General features: G+C 36.5%; 1 protein-coding gene across 2 annotated transcripts in view; it reads left to right on the plus strand.

Annotated features, from left to right (window-relative positions):
• The window catches only part of LOC138694855 (harmonin), a 521,763-nt gene that overhangs the window by 128,039 nt on the left and 371,894 nt on the right, over positions 1 to 21,830 (plus strand). The window contains exon 3 of one of the 2 annotated variants that reach the window (XM_069818984.1): positions 1,310 to 1,393. The exons of the other annotated variant lie outside the window; for it this stretch is intronic. Coding sequence (XP_069675085.1) covers positions 1,310 to 1,393 — 84 coding nt within the window. The remainder of the gene's footprint in view (positions 1 to 1,309; positions 1,394 to 21,830) is intronic. 2 annotated transcript variants of the gene reach the window in all.

Genomic DNA, 21,830 nt, shown 5'->3' on the forward strand with positions numbered 1-21,830 from the left:
CACATAAGCCCACCATCGGTTCCTATCCTGTGCAAGATTAATCCAGTCTCTATCATATTCCACCTCCCTCAAATCCATTTTAATATTATCCTCCCATCTACGTCTCTGCCTCCCCAGAGGTCTTTTTCCCTCCAGTCTCCCAACTAATACTCTATATGCATTCCTGGATTCGCCCATACATGCTACATGCCTTGTCCATCTGAAACGTCTGGTTTTAATGTTCCTAATCATGTCAGGTGAAGAATACAATGCGTTCAGTTCTGCATTGTGTAACTTTCTTCATTCTCCTGTAACTTCATCCCTTTTAGCCCCAAATATTTTCCTAACAACCGTATTCTCAAACACCCTTAATATCTGCTCCTCTCTCAAAGTGAGAGTCCAAGTTTCACAACCATACAGAGCAACCGGTAATATAATTGTTTTATAAATTCTAACTTTCAGATTTTTTGACAGCAGACTAGATGACAAAAGCCCCTCAACCGAATAATAACAGGCATTTCCCATATTTATTTATTGCGTTTAATTTTCTCTCGAGTGTCATTTATATCTGTTACTGTTGCTTCAAGATATTTGAATTTTTCCACTTCTTCGAAGGATAAAACATAACAGAAAATCTCTATCAGTTGCAGTATTTCTCAGTACCGAAATTCGAAAGGAAATGAGCAAAATCAAATTCAACCTTCAAACTAAAAAATTACCATAATCTACTAGCATATGTAGGAATGGGGGAGCAATAGTTAGGTTTCACCCGGTAATAAGTATACTTTGTGACCTGGTAGAGTGTAAGAAAAGACCCTATGGCCTTAACTCTGCCAGTATAAATAATAAATATTAATAATAATTATTATTATTATTCTTATTCTGATCCGAACTATATACGAGGAATAAGATGTTAAAATGGGCACAATTATATTGCTTCTACTCTGTGTAGTAACTCGTTACATGTTAGATTGAGAACTTAAAATTACCGCCTGGTGTGAGAAAGTGCCATCTGACGACAGGGTTCATTACTAATTTCAATAATGAGATGAGAGTTAAAATTGTAAAAGTAAAAGGAAGAAATGATAAACTTATAGGCTACTGCATTCTGCTTTCCTTGGAGATGTATTTCCTGAACTTTTCTTTTTCTGTGGTTATAATGGACGAGGTAGCCAGCAGGGAGCATTGTAAGACCCACATTTGGATAGCAGCAAATATTTTTAAAACCGCAATAGGAGAAACTCACATAGTGGTTTCTTCCTGAATATCTTAACGTTCTATTCTCTGTATTTCATAAACACGTAACGCTGCATTTAATATATTTTTGTAGATCCGGAAATGTTTACCAGTTGGCCTTCGGCATCAACAGACTCGTCACACAGCCCATCCGCATGCATTTGTTTCATCTAGTCAGGTGAAGTACCACAACAAAACATTTTTCTCTTATAGTGACTATTCAATTTACAGGATGAATTTGTGATATCGGCCAGTTACGTTTCAGCACCGCCTTAAAAATCAACCAATTACAGTAATGAAGCGTCTTACCTGACATAACGCCTCAACAATGATTTTGTTAAATGTAAAATGTCTGATGTTTCTTATGTAATGTCATCTGCTGATTCCAAAATTGGAAGTTAGAATTTTTCTACCACCCACTATTTTTTGTAATTTTAGAACATTTATTTATTTTTATTACTATATATACAGTCCTTAACATGCGAATGGAAAGAAAATATTTCAACTTTAACAAATTGACCTATAACTTAGAGATGGGAACGATATATCGATTTTTACGAAATACCGATATTTTCGTTTCGATATATTGATATCGAAATTTTGATTCAATATATCGTATAATATATCGGTTTTCTCATAAATTTATCGTTTTTTTTTTCTGTATTTGTTTTCGTGGAATTATTATGAACAATAAAATCCACATTAGTTAACTCCGATAATTCCCTGAGAGATGGCGTTAATGAAAGTGAACAGTTACATTGTGCAACCTTGAAATATCCAATCCAATCAATGCCTTTCTCTGATTGGCTGGGCTGGAATTCGAATTCAAACTGTTTAATATGCAGTAGTGATGGGCGAAGTTGTTCTTTTCCCGGAACAGTTCCGACTGTTCCGGTTCCGAAAAAATACTATGTTCCAAATAACAGTTCCGAAATAACAGTCACCAGTGGTGATGAGTCGGAGTCGTTGAGTCGTTCAAACGAACGGTACAGTACCCTCCCTCTTCACCATGCTGTGCACACTGGAGCACTCATAGGCATGACATAGTACACATTCTTATCTATAGATGGCACTGCAATGCACATTCGAATCGATTTTGGAAAATTGCTGTGCATGCGGACAGAACTCAAAAGCTTAATGTTAGTAATTAAACAGCTGTTGACTACAAGGACAGAATACAATACTTTGTTTTCGTACATAAAGTTATAAAGACATGGTAGCCAACTAAAAAAAATAACATAACATTTAAAACATATGGTATGTATTTTCTCTTCTCTCTATTACATAATAAAAAAAAACAAATCATTAATTTTTATTTTTACTTTTCTTAATGCAGTTATAATAATAATAATAATAATAATAATAATAATAATAATAATAAATATTACAATTTCATAAATAAAAAAGATATATATTGGCAGTACTGAAACCTGGAAACCCCGCAGTGGGTTAGTAAAATGTTGGAATCGCATCTTTACCAAAGTGTAATTTAAACTTCGCATTAAACCTCGCTCTCCAAATCAGTACTTATATGGGTAGTTTCCAACAAATAATGCTACAACATTTTTGTCGTTCTTTGATAACAGAGAAGATAGCACAAAAACTTGTGCTTGTCAGACTTAACCTCAACAAACGACATACAGACATTGTAACTAAACCACTCATTACCATTTACGACTTTAACCTTTGTATAGAATCAGCTGATCAATGAATTAATAATAGTATGCGTACTTTATGACTTTGTAGAATGTTTATAAAACAGAATTAGTCAACTAATGGTGAAATAAACCATAAAGCGGGAATGAATATTACAGATTATTAAATACTTACTATAACATTACAGATGATTGGCCAGTCTTACAAATGTTGATATTAAAGTTCGCGCCACCGCAAGGATTTCAATTTCCATGCGCCCCCCTCCAACCACGTGAGAGTTTCAAGTACCAACTTCATCCAACGAAGTTCCAAGTATAACATAAAGAACAACGAGAACAGTGTAACTGCAGCTGTCGGTTCATCGGAACAAGCTCCGACGTTCCGACTGTTATCTCGGAGTCGGAACATACCTTGTGCAACGCGGTACTGCGAGCCCGCAACAGCTGGGCAAGTGAGCAGCTCGGAGTCGGAACACTGTTATTTCGGAACAGGAGGTCCCGACCTACTGTTCATTTTTGCAACAGTTCCGAGACCGGAACAGTTCCAAAATAACTGTTGTGTTATTTTTTACCCATCTCTAATATGCAGTACCAAACTCAAAGTGCAACGTATGCGAACATGAGACGGACGGGAGGTTTATCTACTACTGTCTTAGTATTTTATGTTCTTCAAGGCAGGAGCAACTGCCACTTTGGAATGGAACCGTCTGACTTCAAAACTTTTTTTTTTAATGGAAAGAGAAACAAGGATACAATACTGGTTTGAGATTTGTTTATGGCTAGGATTTCTATGCACAACCTAGTACTGACATTGTTGACTTATATATTTTAGTAACATAAAAATTCTATCCCTATCATAGGGTTGCCAGATCTCTCCGGACGCCGCCCGGAATGCCCGGTTGTATGAATCCATCTCTGGCCGACAAGAAACCTTTGCCCTGGGAAATTGCGTTTGAAATGTTAATAATTAGCAATGTTGTAGTAAAAATTCACTGTCTATAATAACTTTAAAGTGAAATTTTGCCATTATTAAAGAGTCAGGCTTATAATGACGCAAGCTGTAACTTTAAAAGTGAGCGTCTGTGGTAGTGTTGAAGTTTTAGCGCGCTTCGCCAATCAGACACTAGTCTCTCACACCATGCCAACAATCACCAACAATGAAAGATGACGTAAATATAAAATTAAAACAGATAATTTTGATATGGTGATAATATATTTCAGAATTAAGATAATTTTAAATTAACTTTTGTTGTTAATAAAGTTTTGTAGCAGTATTTTAACGAAATCTGAATGCGTGACAATGGAACAATTTCAAATTTAAAGCTCAATATTCATTTTCTTGTTCTTCACAAGTCAGTTCTTACAGTTTAGTGCAGTGCAGTCTGTTATGCGAAGTGCTAGATTTTGTGAGAGTGAATTTGCTCAACAGGACTATTTTCAGATTTTGCGTCATATTCCAGTTCGATGATTGTCCCTTCAATTAGCTGTTGAACGCCTTGTTAAAATGTGGCGCGCTTTGAAAATGTAGGCCTTTATTAGGCAAAAAGTGATTGGATATTTGTATGTTCCCAAGAATTTGAAGTAAATGAACATTCATTGTTAGTGACAGAACGTTTTCTGTATTTTGTTATTCTACACTTCCAATTTTCTGTTCGAAAAAGTTACGGCCCTAATATGTTATTAATAATGCGACATGTTCTAGAAATTCCATTAAGTAACGCGCATATGTTACGAATGGTTTGTGAACAGGATGTCAACAGAACTAGTGAGAGCGGAAATTTGTATTAAAATGAACTTGAGTGTAAGCTGTCAGGAATTCTACAAAATAGCCTTGGAAAACAAGAGACGTCTGGAATCTATAAGGAGCTCCAAGAAATGCAAATTTTAAGGTAGGCCTACGTCTATCTCAATACAGTAAAAAGATTTGATTATTGCTGAATTTTTAACAATTTTAGGTGAAACAAGCGTTGAGCGGATTCCGCCGATTTTGGAAGACACCGACGAACTTGAACTGCCGACATAGAAAACAAAAAAATCACACTCGATCGCTTTCACTTTCATCTTGACGGGATAATAAAAGCCTAAACTAACCTAATCTAACCTAAGTTCGTCGGTGTCCATTCCAAAATGGGCGGAATCCGCTCAACGCTCGTTTAACCCAATTTTATAACTTTTTTATATGAGGCTGTGAAAAAATTAACTAACACGCATTTAAGAGAGATATTTTTTTGTGCCATGCCTAAAAATTTCATCATGATTGAATTTTATTTGACGGAGAAATAAATTCCTAAAGTCTGCAAAACTGGCATTAAAATTAAGGAACTGTTGAAAACGTAATTTTTTTTTTCAGGATTTCGAATATGAATTTATCCGTCAAATCAAATCCTACATTATTGAATTTTTAACCGATCCTTTAACTTGCAATACAAAATAAAATATAGGTCTAATAAATTAATTATAATAGGAATAATAATAATAATACGCCCAATAATAGTAATAATAGGCCTAACAATTAATTTTATAGACTTAGTAAATCTCCGGGTTTTGCGATAGTTCAACCTGGCAACCCTACCCTATCATCATCATTATCATCATCATCATCATCATCATCGATGTTTGAAATGTTGGAGTGTAACAATAATTTGCAATGGGAACTTACTATAGAAGGATTGTATTACATCAACTGTGAAGTTTGTTAAAACTTGTAATATTCTAAGTACTGTTTACTTACATTTAAAAATGGATGCAAACATTTAAAGATGAATACAAGAACTGTTTACTTACATTTAAAAATGATTACGTTGTTATCTAGAAAACAGCATTATATTTGTGTCCTGGACTGAATCCTATATAAAATTAGAATAATTGAACCGTGGATTGGAATAAACTGATGGGGATCCTAAAGAAAATTGCCGTGGATTGGAAAGAGAGAAGGCTTTTCAGTAACCTATAAATGAAACAACGGTGAAAGGAGAAGAAATTTAATGTTAGAAGCAAGTAAAATAGGGAGAAAAGTAAGACAAGAATGCCCTTTATCACCTACCCTGTTCAACATCTACTTGGAGTATTTAGTGAAGAACTGTTAACAAAACATGCTAAGAGTGATAGTAGAAGGATGCACTAGAAGCAATGGTGAACGGGAGAAGAGTTTGGGGCAGAAGAAGATATCAGATGATAGACGAAATTAAGATATATGGATCGTATGCGGAGACAAAGAGGAAGGCAGAAAGTAGGAAAGACTGGGGAATGCTGAGTTTGCAGTGAAATATCTGCCCTTGGTCAGAACACTATGAGTGAATGAATGTTTCAGTATCAAATACTGATTCATATAGAGTTCACTTAACACTTTCCCATTGTATCATTTAAGCTCACCTCCACCATAATTTTGACTTAGGTTAGGAACTACATAATAATAATAATAATAATAATAATAATAATAATAATAATAATAATAATATGTATTGTTTATCGTTTCAATTTTACATTTAATCTTTTGACTGTTATGTTAATGTCAGTGCTAATTAATAAGGAATAGGCTATTAAAATTTAAGTAAGTTTATTGTAATAAATGTACACCTGGAAATGTAATTGCATTAGAATCTATTAATTTGCTAACAGAATAGCGATATATCGTTAATCGTTTCGATATACCGATATATTTTTTTGCAATGTATATCGTTTATCGAAATTAGGTTTGCAATATATTGCAATATCAATATATCGGTATTTAAATTATTTCCTCCATCTCTACTATAACTTTAGATCTCTGTTGCCTATGAAGTCAGAATTCATAAAAATGAATTTTATTCCTCGTACGACTGCGAGAGTTAGTATTAATTCTCAGCTGAATTGGAACTAACATTCATGAAACAAGTTTCATAACCCGTGTTTTCTTTGTTCTAATTTTAAGTGTGGTAAAAATATCTTATAAAGTGAAGCATACCTCGAAATATTGTATAAATCATAAACAATTTTTATTACGTTTGTGGTTAATTAACTTTGAAAGTACACAGTGAATTTTACTGCTCTAGTTAAAAGAGCTTACGAGTTCTTTTGATTACAAAATAGATGAAATCAGTTGTGTTCCATGTAATTCTATTAGCCCCATGTAATTCTATTAGCCCAACTGGTTGACTCAAAGGATCCCGTCATATGCCTTTTCCAGTTCTAGTGATATGCCGGGAATCTAAGAATCATTCAACAGACTGTTACTTTTTAGGAACTACAGATCAGAATATTACAGAGAACTTGTCAGCGAGCTGATTCAGAACTATAACGTGATGGGGCGTCATATCTCTCAAAATAACTTCTTGGATTCTCATCTCTTTTTTTTTTTTTTTTTTCCCCTCAAAACCTTCGAATAGTGAGCGACGAACATGGGGAGCGTTTTCATCAGGATTTTTTTAAAATGGAAAGTGCTACCAGGAAAAATGAAGCCCAAATATTCTGTCACACTAATACTGGACACTCAAAGAAATGTTCCTGAAGCTAAATATAATCTAAAATCTATTTCACATTTTAAGAAAATAAATATGGTTTTAGGTAAAATGTTACAAGGTATCAATACTAGAAAAGTCTGAAGTATATTTCATATAATTACTCAAAAACCCAGAGTGATAGAAAAATTTTTAAAACAGATCTGAAATCAGGACGAAAAATGCTATACGAATCATCCATTCTTTCGCTGGGTTGCAAGAAACCTGTTCCATAAATTGATATTCTCTCGTTAAGTAACGGACCTTTAAACTATTCCAGTCTTTAAAGTATAGGTCGTTGCAAATGTGATATTTAACGATCTGTTAGCTATTCCATCTTTAAACGGAAAAGATTCACAACGGCAGAGCCATCGTAGCCGGCGCAAATAATTCGCTTATTATACGTGCATGTCGCTATGGTAATATTGTGTTTTTGGATAGTCATTGTTTTCAAACTTTGCACAAGACAGGCATCAAATACTAACCCAGGTCAACATGCAACGATTCTTGGTACAGACTGATAGAGAAGTAAAACCCTTCCTGTTTCGGTACATCTCATTCAAGTGTCCACTGGGGCTTTGAATTTTCATATGGCTACAATCTATACATCAATAACGTTGGGAAAATTGCAAATTGAGAAGAAATCCTGTTTTACTGTTTGTACAGAATTTCCTTGAGGCATAGTAACGTATTGTTCTCTCATTCTTGCAATGCAGTCACACATCTTATTCTTCTACAAACTGTAGATTTATAAACATGAACATGATCCACTATCACATTCTGAAACGCTCCTATTGCGTAATAGCGCAAGGCAATTTACTGCGTGCTTTTTGTTTTCCAATATAGGTAATGCCCTATTTCATGCAAGAGAGCCATGAATGTGTCTTTCGATAATCTAAATCTAACCTTAAAATCAATATTATCGTATTCTTCTAGAGGATTCGATCTGTCTCTCAGTATTCTTGGTCTTGGTAGATGTTGTATGATATCAAACATAACCTCAACGTCAAACGATTCTATAATAGTAATAAAATTGTTTTATTCACAAAACTTTTCCTATACACACATGAATCTCGAGTTCACTGTGATATGTATATTACATTTCACTTATTTACTTCTGATGATAACATATCCACGAAATTACTTAATACTGTCAGATACAAAAACAAGAAATATATGTACAATATGGAGGCTAACTGTTCATAGCTCCGATTTTCGACCTATAGTTTACAGAGTGCTTTAACGAACCAATAGATTTAAAGGTCGTTCTTGCAACGCTTACTGACGCTAAATGAACAATATTATAGGACCAATAGTGTTGAACGAATCTATAAATGCTTTCTTGCAACCCAGCATTTATCTTTTAACAAAACATATGTTTGTGCGAGATCGTGCGTATTTGCTTGGTTTCCGCACAAAACCAATCCGCGGTAAGTGTAAAATTCCACATTCAGTATTCCCAACCTAACACACATAACAATTTCCCTCTTCTTACCGCTTAAGTCACATATTGATTTTACTGCTTTAGGCTTTTAACATATTATTTTTAGAGACGTTCAGTATAGTAATAATTATAAATTGGAAACTTACCACTGCAATTTCACCTAAATTGCACTGTTAATTATTGTTTTTAAATATTTGCAAAAATTAAGTAAACTCTACAACTCCACTAAAGTTATTGCATTCGTGATGCATGTAACATTAAGGAAGCCGTTTGTTTTAAGTTCGCATTTATAGACTGGGGGGGGGGGGAGACAAACGTATATCATTGCCTGCTGGAGTATAGTAAACACAGAAAACATTTTAAAGCAACAATGTTGGAGATAGATATTTTTGTTTTGAAAATTTGCCGTCATTGAACAGAAACCAAGATGGAGATTTCATTGCAACTAATTAGAAATTCCTCTTTCAGGTATGTAATAAACGATCTTCTCACAAAATAATGTACGATACACGAGCGGTATGTTTTCTTTCAATTCTCGGAAATTAAAAAAGTTCAAATACGTTTCGCTTTTTCAAACTTTTCCTCGAACATGAAAACTTCAACATACCGCTCTTGTAACGCATATTACTATTAATTTCGTTCAGCAGTGTTATTATGATTTACGTAAGTAATTCGGTTTTGCAAGTTATTGAATTTTATTCGTTGAATAATCTTATTAAATTTGACTCTTGGTTTCATCTTATTAGCATAATTTCACTCGTTCGAACGTGCAAATAGGCCTACTACAGATAATTACTCACTTGCAGAAATATGAATCTCATTATGTGATAACGTCGACACCAACGTACGCATGCTTTAGTTTCAAGTGAGGAAGGATTTTCAACGCGTACCCATGACAACCTGAAGATAAATGATGACGTGTGGACATTTGGAAAGAGACAACACAAATTATGCTTTCATTACACACGCGGCGAAAATTGTTTAGCTATTGTGTTCGTGTATGTCCATGATGTACATAAATACGCTGATGTAGGTACATATAATGAATTTAGATAAATGACTATTACTTTCTTTTTAATATCAACTCACACTTTCTCGAGTTAAGTGGATGACAACACAATTACATAATCGCTTTCGGAGGTACATTTCAGAAATTTAACGCTTTGTTGCTGTAGCAATATATTGGCTGCACGTTCGTTACTTCAGAGTAATATTCACTTTACAATAATGATTAATATATTATACAGAGTGTTTAAAATACGGGGCATAATTTCAGGTATGTATTTCCCACATGTAGACAATCAAACTAGTTCATTACAACATGTGTCCGGAAATGCTTTATTTCCGAGTTATGGCCTTCACAACATTGAAATTCACCGGAACGTTTTTCTTTCCGTAGGTCTTTGTCGTCAAAGAAGACGTTAAGAGGGCACTCTGACAGTTCATTCCGAGACGAAGGTTACATTCAGTGTTGTGTAGGCGTTAGACTGTGCGACATGTATTCAAATCAAGAGCTGGCAGAGATACACTTCATGTACTGTAAGGCGGACGGCAATGCTGAGCTGGCTCGTCGTTTGTACCAGGAGAGGTACCCACAGTGACAATGTCCAGATCGGAAGACATTTGTACGTCTCCATTACCGTCTGTGCGAGTATGGAAAATGTAACTCTCCTGGTTTGGGAAGGGGACGACCAAGATCTACAACTCCAGAAGTACAGGAGGAGATTCTGGAGGCTGTGAACATGACTCCTTCTATCAGCACACGAAGGGTAGCGTTGCAAGTCAATGTCCCTCATACGACTGCCTGAAGACTGTTGAAAGAGTATCAACTGTATTCCTTCGGAATCGAATTGTGGCATGTTCTGAGGACATACGCAATACTCCTGGAGTTTGGGATCGTGTTCGCAGGTTAATGAGACATCGATGTGAGATCTGTATTCAAGCAGGAGGTGGACATTTTGAACATCTTCTGTAATGACAACGACCTGCGGAAAGAAAAATGTTCCGGTGAATTTCAATGTTGTGAAGGCTATAACTCGGAAATGAAGCATTTCCGGACACATGTTGTAATGAACTATTCTGATTGTCTACATGTGGGAAATACATACCTGAAATTATGCCCCGTATTTTTTAAACACTCTGTATACACTACTCTACCTATTTAGTAAGTACGTTTGAGTCTAAGGAAAGTAGCAAACCGGTATAACGTGGTCTGTTGTGACGAGAATCCAAGCCCCCGCATACCGGTAATGCATCATGTCACAAACACGTTCACGTCTGAATATTTTTGACAAAGTAAATATTATTCAACGTCTTGATATTTATTTACTACCTGTTCTACTTCACGTTACCTCTCGGAGTGATGTCGCTACCGTCTCTGTTTACATCAGAACTACGGTAACTGTGGGCAGCAAGCGGAGTTGCGGGGGTAGGAAACATGGTACAGTACGTGCTGCAATGTTATAGACAGTACTCTCGGCTCCACAAGTAAAGAACCCTGGCCTCACACCACTTCTGCACAGATGACAGTGATTGACAGGCCAGTTAGGGGAAGCTGTTGCCACGTTTGCTCTTGGCTGGACTCTTTAAATGTATTTTCTTTTGCAACTGGTTGGATTCCTTCAGAAATGGAAAATTCACAACACAGCATTCGCGACGGTCTCCTGGCGGTATCTTTGTCCGCAGTTTCACTAATTGGGGGAGCGTGTCAGTCAGATTTATGGCTTCCTGAACCCAGCCCTGCAACGAAGGTTCTTTACTTGTGAAACCAAGAGTATGTAGGTTCTCGCATACCATGCAACAGTAGAATGGAAGCGATCATAGTATAACAGGATTCCTTGACGTCTGTAGTACCTGTCAAAGTCATCTAGCTCTACTACTTTTGTGCGTCTTGGGTTTTTACCGGGAGTTGATATTTGAATTCCTAGTTTTTCTGCTCTTTCACATTCTTTCCCAATTGTTTTTATTGTTTTTTCGCTTACCCAACGGCTTTTGCTGCTCTTTCTACTGCTTTTGCTAAAGGTAGAATGAGACCAGCCCTTTTTTCCTCTCTACAAAATTTCAATACGTTATAAATTATCTTCCTGCTTTGAGAATTGTACACTTTCGGGGATGGTTTCTTCTTTGGAGGAGTTTCTATATTTTGTCACAATTGCAATCCTTCCCTGAAAATTCCACACAGTACATTAGGCTATCTTATGGATTCGGTTATATAAAATCTAAACTGAACTTGATTGAATGCACAGTGTATTCAATGATACTACAACTAAATAAATCACTAATGCAGTATTAGAATGGGTCAACGGCATGTAAACACGAAACGTTTCATTCAATACACAGCATATTAAAAGATATTACAACTAAATGAATTACTAATGCAGTATTAAAATCTTGCAGTGTAGGCTTTCACGGCCGGAGTCTATAGATGTAGATTCATTTTCCGGGCTGAGAGGCCGTGGTCTATTAGTTGGTTTTATACCAGACGTTTCGTCTGCAACTGCGGCAGACATCTTCAGTGGAGTGATATCTGCAGTATTAAAATGCTTCAGTAGAGTATAAATACGTACCGTTCGATTCAATGCACAGTATATTCAATGATAATACAACTAAATAATTCACTAATGCAGTATTAAAATGCTCCAACGGATTGTAGACACGTCCCTCACGCTGCTCTAGTCTAGACTGATAGACTAATATTCTCTCGCGACTGTACAGTTTATGACGTAACGGATGGTTCACGAAGACGCCGCGGGTAACGTGAGCTGAAACGGGTTGTATTTATTTGTTTGTTTGTTTATTGATTTGTTTGTTTATTTATTTGTTTGTTTATTGTTTTATTTGTTTGTTTGTTGATTTGTTTGTTTATTGATTTATTTATTTATATTAACGTTCATTTAGATTCACGTTTCATAATTAATGAACGGAGAAACTGTACCTACTGTCCCGCAAGAGATTTTTTAAAGTCCAATGATGTGACACTGCACATGTGCAAGACACAGATAAGTAAAGGAGCTACCATACCATAGATAAAGCTAGTGCACTAACAGTAACATATACTTAAACCGTTTTAGCAGATATATTTCACAATAGCTCATCATAACAAATGGCGGCAGTTATATTGCATCGTTTAGAGTTTTATCTGTGGAATCGTTCACGACACAGCTTCCCGAGTTCGAGAGTGGAAGAATTATAATTAATGAATGGTAGTTCGAAGTCAGTAAGGACAGTATTTCCTGAGTTCGACCCGAGTATTACTCTTCTCAATAACGATGAGTTTTCTGCAATTTTTTATACCTATAATGATGGATTATATATTTTTGGGGCTCGAACTCAGCGTTAATTGGTTCCTATGTTGGCGATTCCGTAGATGAACCGTCTCTACTATAGTCCCGTCGCTCTAATTTCCGGCAGCCAATTACGTTGGAGGTCGGCTACATTTAAACGTGTGCGTCTTGTGATTCGCTGATGAAGGCGTCATGCATTTCCTAAGGCTGGATAAATACTTAATATAATCGCCCGCCGTTTTGGCTCTTTCGTTGGCGTTCGCAGAAAGCACACGAGGACGTTAATTGCCGCTCAATTATTTGCTCAATTACAGTGCGTTTGATTTATTATCATAGGAGCTACGACATAATAGTGTTTAACGATGTGGCAAATAGATCTCTCTTCTGGTAGCTCGGCAATGAAAGAACAAAAATGGCGAACGATACTACCTACCTAGACTTTTTAGAGCCTTGACTTCCTAAAACGTAAGCAAAGAGGAGGAGTCACGCCGGGAATAACAGCGTCGTGACTATACAAACATAATCTTTATAATAAGACAGCAGCCTTTTATACTCTTCGCGCGTCTTGTACTCTCTGCTCGAGCTGAACTGGGGTTTTATCGGGAGGAAGATTGGCATAAGTAACAGCTTTCGTCACAGTGGAGGCAAATGAGTTAAGGTTGGTAGCGCAAAAAGCGCAAGAATTATGTTGGCACTCCTTTAGATGTTAGAAGCATAGCGGCACCAAAGACGTTTTATAGAGCGGGACAAATACTGCAGTTGAGCCGAATTAACAGCTCTTAACTACCCAATCCCATATGATCGATTTTTCTACTGTTCATAATATTCCTTGATTTGTATGCTCTTCTTAAACATTTATGCTTGCCGATTGCAGGGGACTTGTTATATCTAAATAGGTAAACGGCTTTCTCCTATTTCGACGGAGCAGTGTATATGACTATAACAGTGACAGGAGAATTGTGCATGTGATGTGTAGAGACCGGCATAATACAAGAAAATTTTGCCAAAATACTAAAATAAATAACATATTTCAGTACCAAATTATCTTCATTCCTAAACCATTTGTAGCAGGTTTACATCGTTATTCACAAAATAAGCCTTTATAAATTCATAGTTTTGTATATACATAATATGCTTACTTACTGACTTTTAAGGAACCCGGAGGTTCATTGCGGTCCTCACATAAGCCCGCCATAGGTCCCTATCCTGAGCAAGATCAATCCAGTCTCTATCATCGTATTCCACCTCCCTCAGATCCATTTAATATTATCTTCCCATCTACGTCTCGGCCTCCCCAAAGGCCTTTTTCCCTCCGACCTCCCAACTAAAACTCTATATCCATTTCTGGATTCCCCCATACGTGCTACATGCCCTGCCCATCTCAAACGTCTGGATTTCATGTTCCTAATTATGTCAGGTGAAGAATACAATGCGTGCATTCTGTGTTGTGTAACTTCCTCCATTCTCCTGTAACTTCATCCCTCTTAGCCCCAAATATTTTCCGAAGCAACTTATTCTCAAACACCCTTAACCTATGTTCCTCTCTCAAAGTGAGAGTCCAAGTTTCACAACCATAAAGAACAACCGGTAATATAACTGTTTTATAAATTCTAACTTTCAGATTTTTTGACAGCAGATTGGATGATAAAAGCTTCTAAACCGAATAATAACAGGCATTTCCCATATTTATTCTGTGTTTAATTTCCACCCGAGTATCATTTATATTTGTTACTGTTGCTCCAAGGTATTTGAATTTTCCTCCTCTTCAAAGGATAAATTTCCAATTTTTATATTTCCATTTCGTACAATATTCTCGTCACGCGACATAATCATATACTTTGTCTTTTCGGGATTTACTTCCAAACCTATCTTTTTCAATCTTAAACCTATCTTCAACTTTCTTTTCCAACCTATCTTCAACCTATTCATAATGAATTAACAACTCTTAAATACCCATTCCCATATGATCGATTTTTCTATTGTTCATATTTGATTTTCATGCTCTTCTTAAACATTTATTCTTGCCGATTGCAGGGGACTTCCTCCGCGTGTTATACCTAAGTAGGTAAACATTGGCTTTCTCCTATATCGACGGAGTAGTGTATATGACTATAACAGTGACAAGAGAATTGTGCATGTGATGTGTAGAGACCGGCATAATACAAGAACATTTTGCCAAAATACTAAAATAAATACATATTTCAGTACCAAGTTATCTTCATTCCTAAACCATTTGTAGCAGGTGTATATCGTTATTCACAAAATAAGCCTTTATAAATTCATAGTTTTGTCTATACATATTATGCTACAAAATAAAATACATTAAATCTGCATAATTAAAACATTTGTCAGCATCATCAAATCCTTATCTGAATGCAAGAACTAGGTACGCCCTAACTCAATTTTTTTACAGAAGAGAAGACAAAAACAAGTTCTTACATTGGCTAGACCAGGGATGCAAAACTGTGCTACAATTGCGACAGACGTCACAAGCCAAAACACGTAACTAATCCCTTCCCTTCAACCCTCGCGTCATTGTAGGGTAGGAGGAGAAGTGCGCTTGCCATACGTCACATATACGTCATTGAAGGCTCCGGCCTTATGGACGGGAGAACAAACTCCTTCCCCATGCTTCCACCCTCTCTTCTGCAGTTCTGCATCTCTGGGCTAGACTCAACATTGGCTACAATACAACACAAGTAACTTTTTTATATTTTATGGCAAAATATTACACTCTCTGTCAGTTAATTTTTTTTGTACGAAAAGAATTCCATGATATTGGAAAAAGAGAAGAAATTAAGTATGAAAATTGATACTTGAAACCAGGGTTTAAGCTAGAAAATAAATAATTGTCGCAAAAATGCACAAATGAAAAATTAGATTTGTGCGAATTGCGAAAAGCTTGTGCAATATTCTAAATAGGCCTAATTGTAGAAAGAAAAAGTTACATAATTTGTTTCTTGGAGTTTTATTACTTTCAATCCATCTTATCACACTCTAGATATACTTGTCCACACCTGTGGAGTAACGGTCATCGCGTCTGGCTGCGAAACCAGGTGGCCCGGGTTCGAATCCCGGTCGGGTCAAGTTACCTTGTTGAGGTTTTTTCGGGGTTTTCCCTCACCCCAACACGAACAAATGCTGGGTAACTTTCGGTGCTGGACTCCGGACTCATTTCACCGGCATTATCACCTTCATTTCATTCAGACGCTAAACAACTTGGATGTTGATACAGCGTCGTAAAATAACCCAATAAAATAAAAAATAGATATACTTATGTAAGTAGGTATGTTTAGAATCAATCATTGCTGAATTTACGTCATATTAAAATACGTTATTTTATGGACACTCTAAACATTGAAATTCTTTACGAGTATGCCCTTAAAGATTTATTGTTAGCAGAGTGCTAAGTCTTTTTACTGAAAGGCAGTTTCTAATTACAGTTTTTACAAGATTCATGCAACTAAATCCTAGCTCACAATTTACAGTATGCGATGGAATTGTATAAATCGATGACAAGAAATTGTTTACTTAACTTGTTAACTTACATGAATTGCACCAACTCTTTGAAATCCATTCCTGAAAACTATTGCTCATTACCTTTTTGAACACTGCCCATGCCATTAGCATTTAATTTAATTCAGATTCTCCAGAACTGATTAGTTCATACAGATCTCTGATTTAATATTCTCTATTACCGTCTTCGTTTCTGAAGTCCAATGTGGTTGTCGCATTTTTGCACATTTACATTGAAAGTTGCATTTTCAGAAGTCGAGTAGCAAAATGCGACTGCGGCTTAAACCCTGCTTGAAACCGTATGAAAATCAATTTACAATTGAATCGTTCGGAACTAAAACGAACTAAGTCAAAATATGTAGTTTTTTTTTTTGGTTATGCAACCATTTGAACAACGGATGTCATGCGCATCGAACGGTGGAAGAAGGAACTAAGTCAGACTTTTAAATGTTCTTTGGTTTTCTATAACATACAAATATTAATTTGGTGGAATTTGTTTTGCTTCTCCTGAAAATTTGTGAAAAGTGACTTAGTTTCTTTTAGCTCCGACTGAGTCGGTTATAAAAATATACATGGCAACACTGGAAAGATTTTCATTGTATTCAAAAGAATGAGCAAAGGTGAAATGGGGACAATTTATTTTGTTTTGGATTTTAAAATTTATTGACGCTCTGAATTCAGTAACCTTAAAGGAGAATTTGAAGATTTCACTCGCCCTCGGGAATCCCGGAATGTTGGGTGGCTCGGGTTATTAAAGTGTTTCCTAGGAAACATCTCTATTGTCTCCTTGCAATGTCTGGAAAGCCCGGCTCATTGGTTAACGAAGGGGAAAAATCTTGCAATATAAAATGTAAATTTTAAGAAAACATGAAATACGTACTATTTTGGTATTAATTACATTGTGAATCCTGAAAATTCTTGTCCGCATACCCCTAGCAGAAATGCTTTAGAATATTATGAAATGTCTTAATTTTTTCTTGTCTCAAGTAATGTGTATGGATCAGAGGTCTGCATCGGATGTTTTCGCTCGAGCGCCAAGTAGTTCATAGCATAGCGCACATGCATGATGGGTAAAATTGTCATGAACAATAAATCCTCGAACGGTATAACTCGAGCGTTAGACATTCGTTCTTGTTACAGTGATTAACTGTGTAGTAACATCATAGATGTTTATCATTTCAAAACTTTGCAGTGTTTAACTGACCTCTCCATAGTACAACTACAAAACTTGCTTTAAAATGTAATATAAATGTTGCAGGTAAATGTTCCCCCCCCCCCCCCCCACACAGGAGTGATTTTGTTTTTGCCACATCTTATAGATGTTATTGGATGTAAATGTAATTATTATAAACGGAGAACACAATTACGATAATGCAAGAACTATATAAAGTTTTCTAGTAGTAATAATAATAATAATAGTAATAATAATAATAATAATAATTTGCGTCTGTAACAGTTGTAAGCATGATTATTTGTTTTATTATATTTTCTGTGACGTTATCTCTGTACTAATATTGTTATTAATCTACTGCTATATCAATAATATTTTGTAAAACGTTTCTACATTGTTGCAGTATATAGGCGGAACACTATGTATGGACCTATCATATTATATATGTGGTAAATCAAATATTGAATAATTATTAATTAGCAATAATAACTGTATATCGAAGTTTTTCATACTATTTTATTTATAACTTCATGTTCCTGTTTTGGTACGTTCCATTGACTGTTCCATTAAACGTTTGTCATGAAGTCATGACAATGATTGTAGGAAAGCTAAAAGGGAAATGGATCAAGCATTGCGGGCTTTTAGGCGGTTAGGGGGCGATGAGGAGCGAGAAATATATGTAGCACGTAGGAAGCTGTATAAGGACATTGTATTCGAAAAAAAAAAAAAAGACACAATGGCAATGTAACATAGCGGAAGAAATCAGACAAGTCGCAGGACGAGGGAATGAGACGGAGGTATGGAGATCACTGAAGAAATTGCGCAAGGGCCCATATGTGGGAAGTAACATTTCGCCAGAGGCATGGAAGAGCCACTTCCAGGGGGTATACGAGGGAGGGGGGGGGGAATTACGTGGTCTAGACTTAAATTTGCATTCAGTGCTGCAAGTACCAGAAATTGATATGTTAGATGGCGAATTTACAACTGACGAGGTGACGAAAGCTATAAGTAGTTTAAAAAGTAACAAAGCACCGGGTATAGACGGGATACCTTCTGAATTTCTCAAATAGTGTATTAATATACAGGCAACGACAAGTAAAATCACGGACATGTTTAACAAAATCTTTATGGGAGAAAGTTATCCTAGTGAATAGACATCGGCAATTGTATGTCCAATCTACAAAAAGGGAAACATGTCGGTACCTGATAATTATAGGGGGTGGCGCTTTTACCAACAATGGGAAAGATTTATTGCAGAATTATATATGAGAGACTGAAGAAGTGGATACTTCAATATGATAGGCTCTCTAAGTTTCAGGCTTGTTTCAGAGAGGGTTAAGGCTCTCTAAGTTTCAGGCTTGTTTCAGAGAGGGTTACAGTACAATAGATAATATATTTGTTTTGGACATTAAGGCTAAAAGAAATACAGAAGAGGGGAAAACTGCATTGCGCATTTGTAGATTTTAAAAAAGCATTTGATTCGGTAGAACGTGAAGCATTGTTGTACAAGCTGTGAAAAAAAGGAATGTCGTCGAGAATGATTAAAGCTATTTCAGCAATATATGAGAAGGTGGAGTTCTGTGTAAAGTATGAATGTGACAAAGTTTCGAAAAATGTGGCTACCCGTAGAGGGGTTAGACAAGGGTGCATACTCTCACCCCTTCTTTTTAATATATTCGTAGATGACATACCAGAGATGGTCGATAAAATAGAATCTGAAGCTCCAAATTTAGACGGGATCTCCATACCTGCACTCTTATATGCAGATAATCTGATTTTGATATCTCGATCAATAAATGGACTGCAAAAGGAACTTCACTGCTTGGAGAATTATTGTAGCCAGTGGGGCATGACTGTTAACACAGACAAGACCAAGACAATTACTTTTAAAAATGGATCTGTATATAGTAGGGATGAGACATGGACATACGACGGGCACATATTGGAAAATGTGAAACATTTCATATATTTAGGGGTTACTTTATCAATGAACGGGAGATGGACTAAGCATGTTGACATAACGAAACGCAAGTGCGGGGTAAAGAGTGCGGAGGTATTGAAATTGATCACTAAAGTGCTAGATATTCCTGCAGCAATATTGGAGCTAGTATATGGATCTGTGGTTAGGTCATCTATGTTGTATGGGGCGGAAATTTGGGATTGGGAAAATGCAGGAAAACTAAATAAGGTACAAACGGACTTCCTGAAACGAATATTTGGAATTGGCAGAGGCACAGCTAACTGCGGGGTGCTAAGGGAGTTTGGGCTTCAAAACGAAGTAATTCATATGAAAGTTAGGGTGATAAAATACTGGTTAAAAATTATATTTGGGGATCAGTCGCTTCTACGGTCGATTTGCTACAAAGTTCAACAAAGAGAGGGCTGGGAAAAGGGGTGGGTTTATAAACTGCAGAGAGGGCTGCATCATATAGGAATGGGATGGGTGTGGGAGAAAGAGAATAACAGGAGGAATGTATGACGTAATGTAAAGATGCGTTTAATTGATATCGAGAGGCAAGAGATTGAGCTCCAATGTTCGGAAAAGTCCTCACTACATTTACAATCAGATCTCATGCTTAACTGGGGGAGGTGTGACTACATAAATTCTTGTAACAAAGACAGCAGAGCAGGTTTAGCGTGGCTAAGATTGGGGGCGTGGAAGGGTAATAAAATTGTCAACGAAGAAGGGGAGCGTCTTTGTCCGCTTTGCAAAGAAAAGGATTCCTATAAGCATATTTTATTACTGTGTCGAATTGGAAGACGTACGGAGAAAATATTTACCACCCTCGATGCTAAATCAGAGTAGGAGTTCGCTTGCATGTCTTGACCTCATGGGGAATAAAGAATGGGAACAAAAGACTGGATTGTTCCTATTGAAGGCGAGAAAGATTAGAGCTACAGCTGTCGAAGTTTGCGACGCGAACTTAAGAAGGGGTAATAGTATCCACCCAAGTGTACACTTTTATGTCTTTTAGGTTAGAATATATTATATAATGTGTTTTATTGTGTCATTTCCATTTTAATATGTGTGTTCTTTTAGAGAGTAGTTGAATGTAATCATAGGTGGGGGGGGGGGACCTACAAAGGAGGACTTGTTTGGGATACAAAGCACGTACGGTCAGACGACCCGTGCATTGGATTTTAGACAAAATTATAATATAAAATTTGTATGTATAATATTACTCAATAAATCCATCTATCTATCTGTCTAAACGCAGATGATAAAGCCTTATTTTTACCGTGTGAGCAAAACATATGTGTATCTTATCTGTCGCCTTCCATACAAGATAAAACATGTCGGTGAGATGACCTTGTACTGTGCTTCTATTTATTACGAGCGTATCACGACCGATCATATCTCACTCGAAGGTGCGACACTCGACCGAGTTCAAGCGAGCGATTTAACTCCAATGCAGCACTCTGGCTGTATGTGGTGGTGGTGATACAAGTGGCATTGGAAATGGAAATGAAGACATCCTCTGAACATTCAATAATACGAATTATTGTAGACTGTAAACAGTCTGAACTTCTTCGCTGTGAAAGGGACGGCAGTGTAGCTCGCCTTGATATCCCGAAGTTATTAAAGTCCGAAAGGAACCAAACCCCGCTAACCTTAGTTATAGAGTAGGAGCAGGACTCCACCTGAAGGCGTGGCTCGGATGTTTGAGAGGCTTCCACACGGATGGAACTCAAGTGCACAGCCATCCATCATTACAGTACACAGCTGACGGGAAATGCCAAGGACCAAGTAGAATGTACGAATATTGGTGTCAGAAAAACAGGCCGATCTTGCAGCTCCGATACTGAATAACTGCGAATTGTAAAAGCAGAGGCTTCATTTAGGGGTTGCCATGGTAGGGCCATTTCTCCCTCTAATTTAAGATAAAGAAATGAATATCTGAGAAGTACTACTAAAAATGTGAGAACTGTGTTATTAATAAGCAGCGGATTCCTATGTAATTAAATATTCTTTTTGCGTGTGATAAAATACAATTAACAAAGTTAAACATTCCGAACATGAAGTTTCAAGTTTAAAACCCGAATTTTATTTCACATAAAAACACATATTTT

This window comes from Periplaneta americana, chromosome 2 (assembly GCF_040183065.1).
Source record: "Periplaneta americana isolate PAMFEO1 chromosome 2, P.americana_PAMFEO1_priV1, whole genome shotgun sequence".
NCBI classification, from domain to species: domain Eukaryota; kingdom Metazoa; phylum Arthropoda; class Insecta; order Blattodea; family Blattidae; genus Periplaneta; species Periplaneta americana.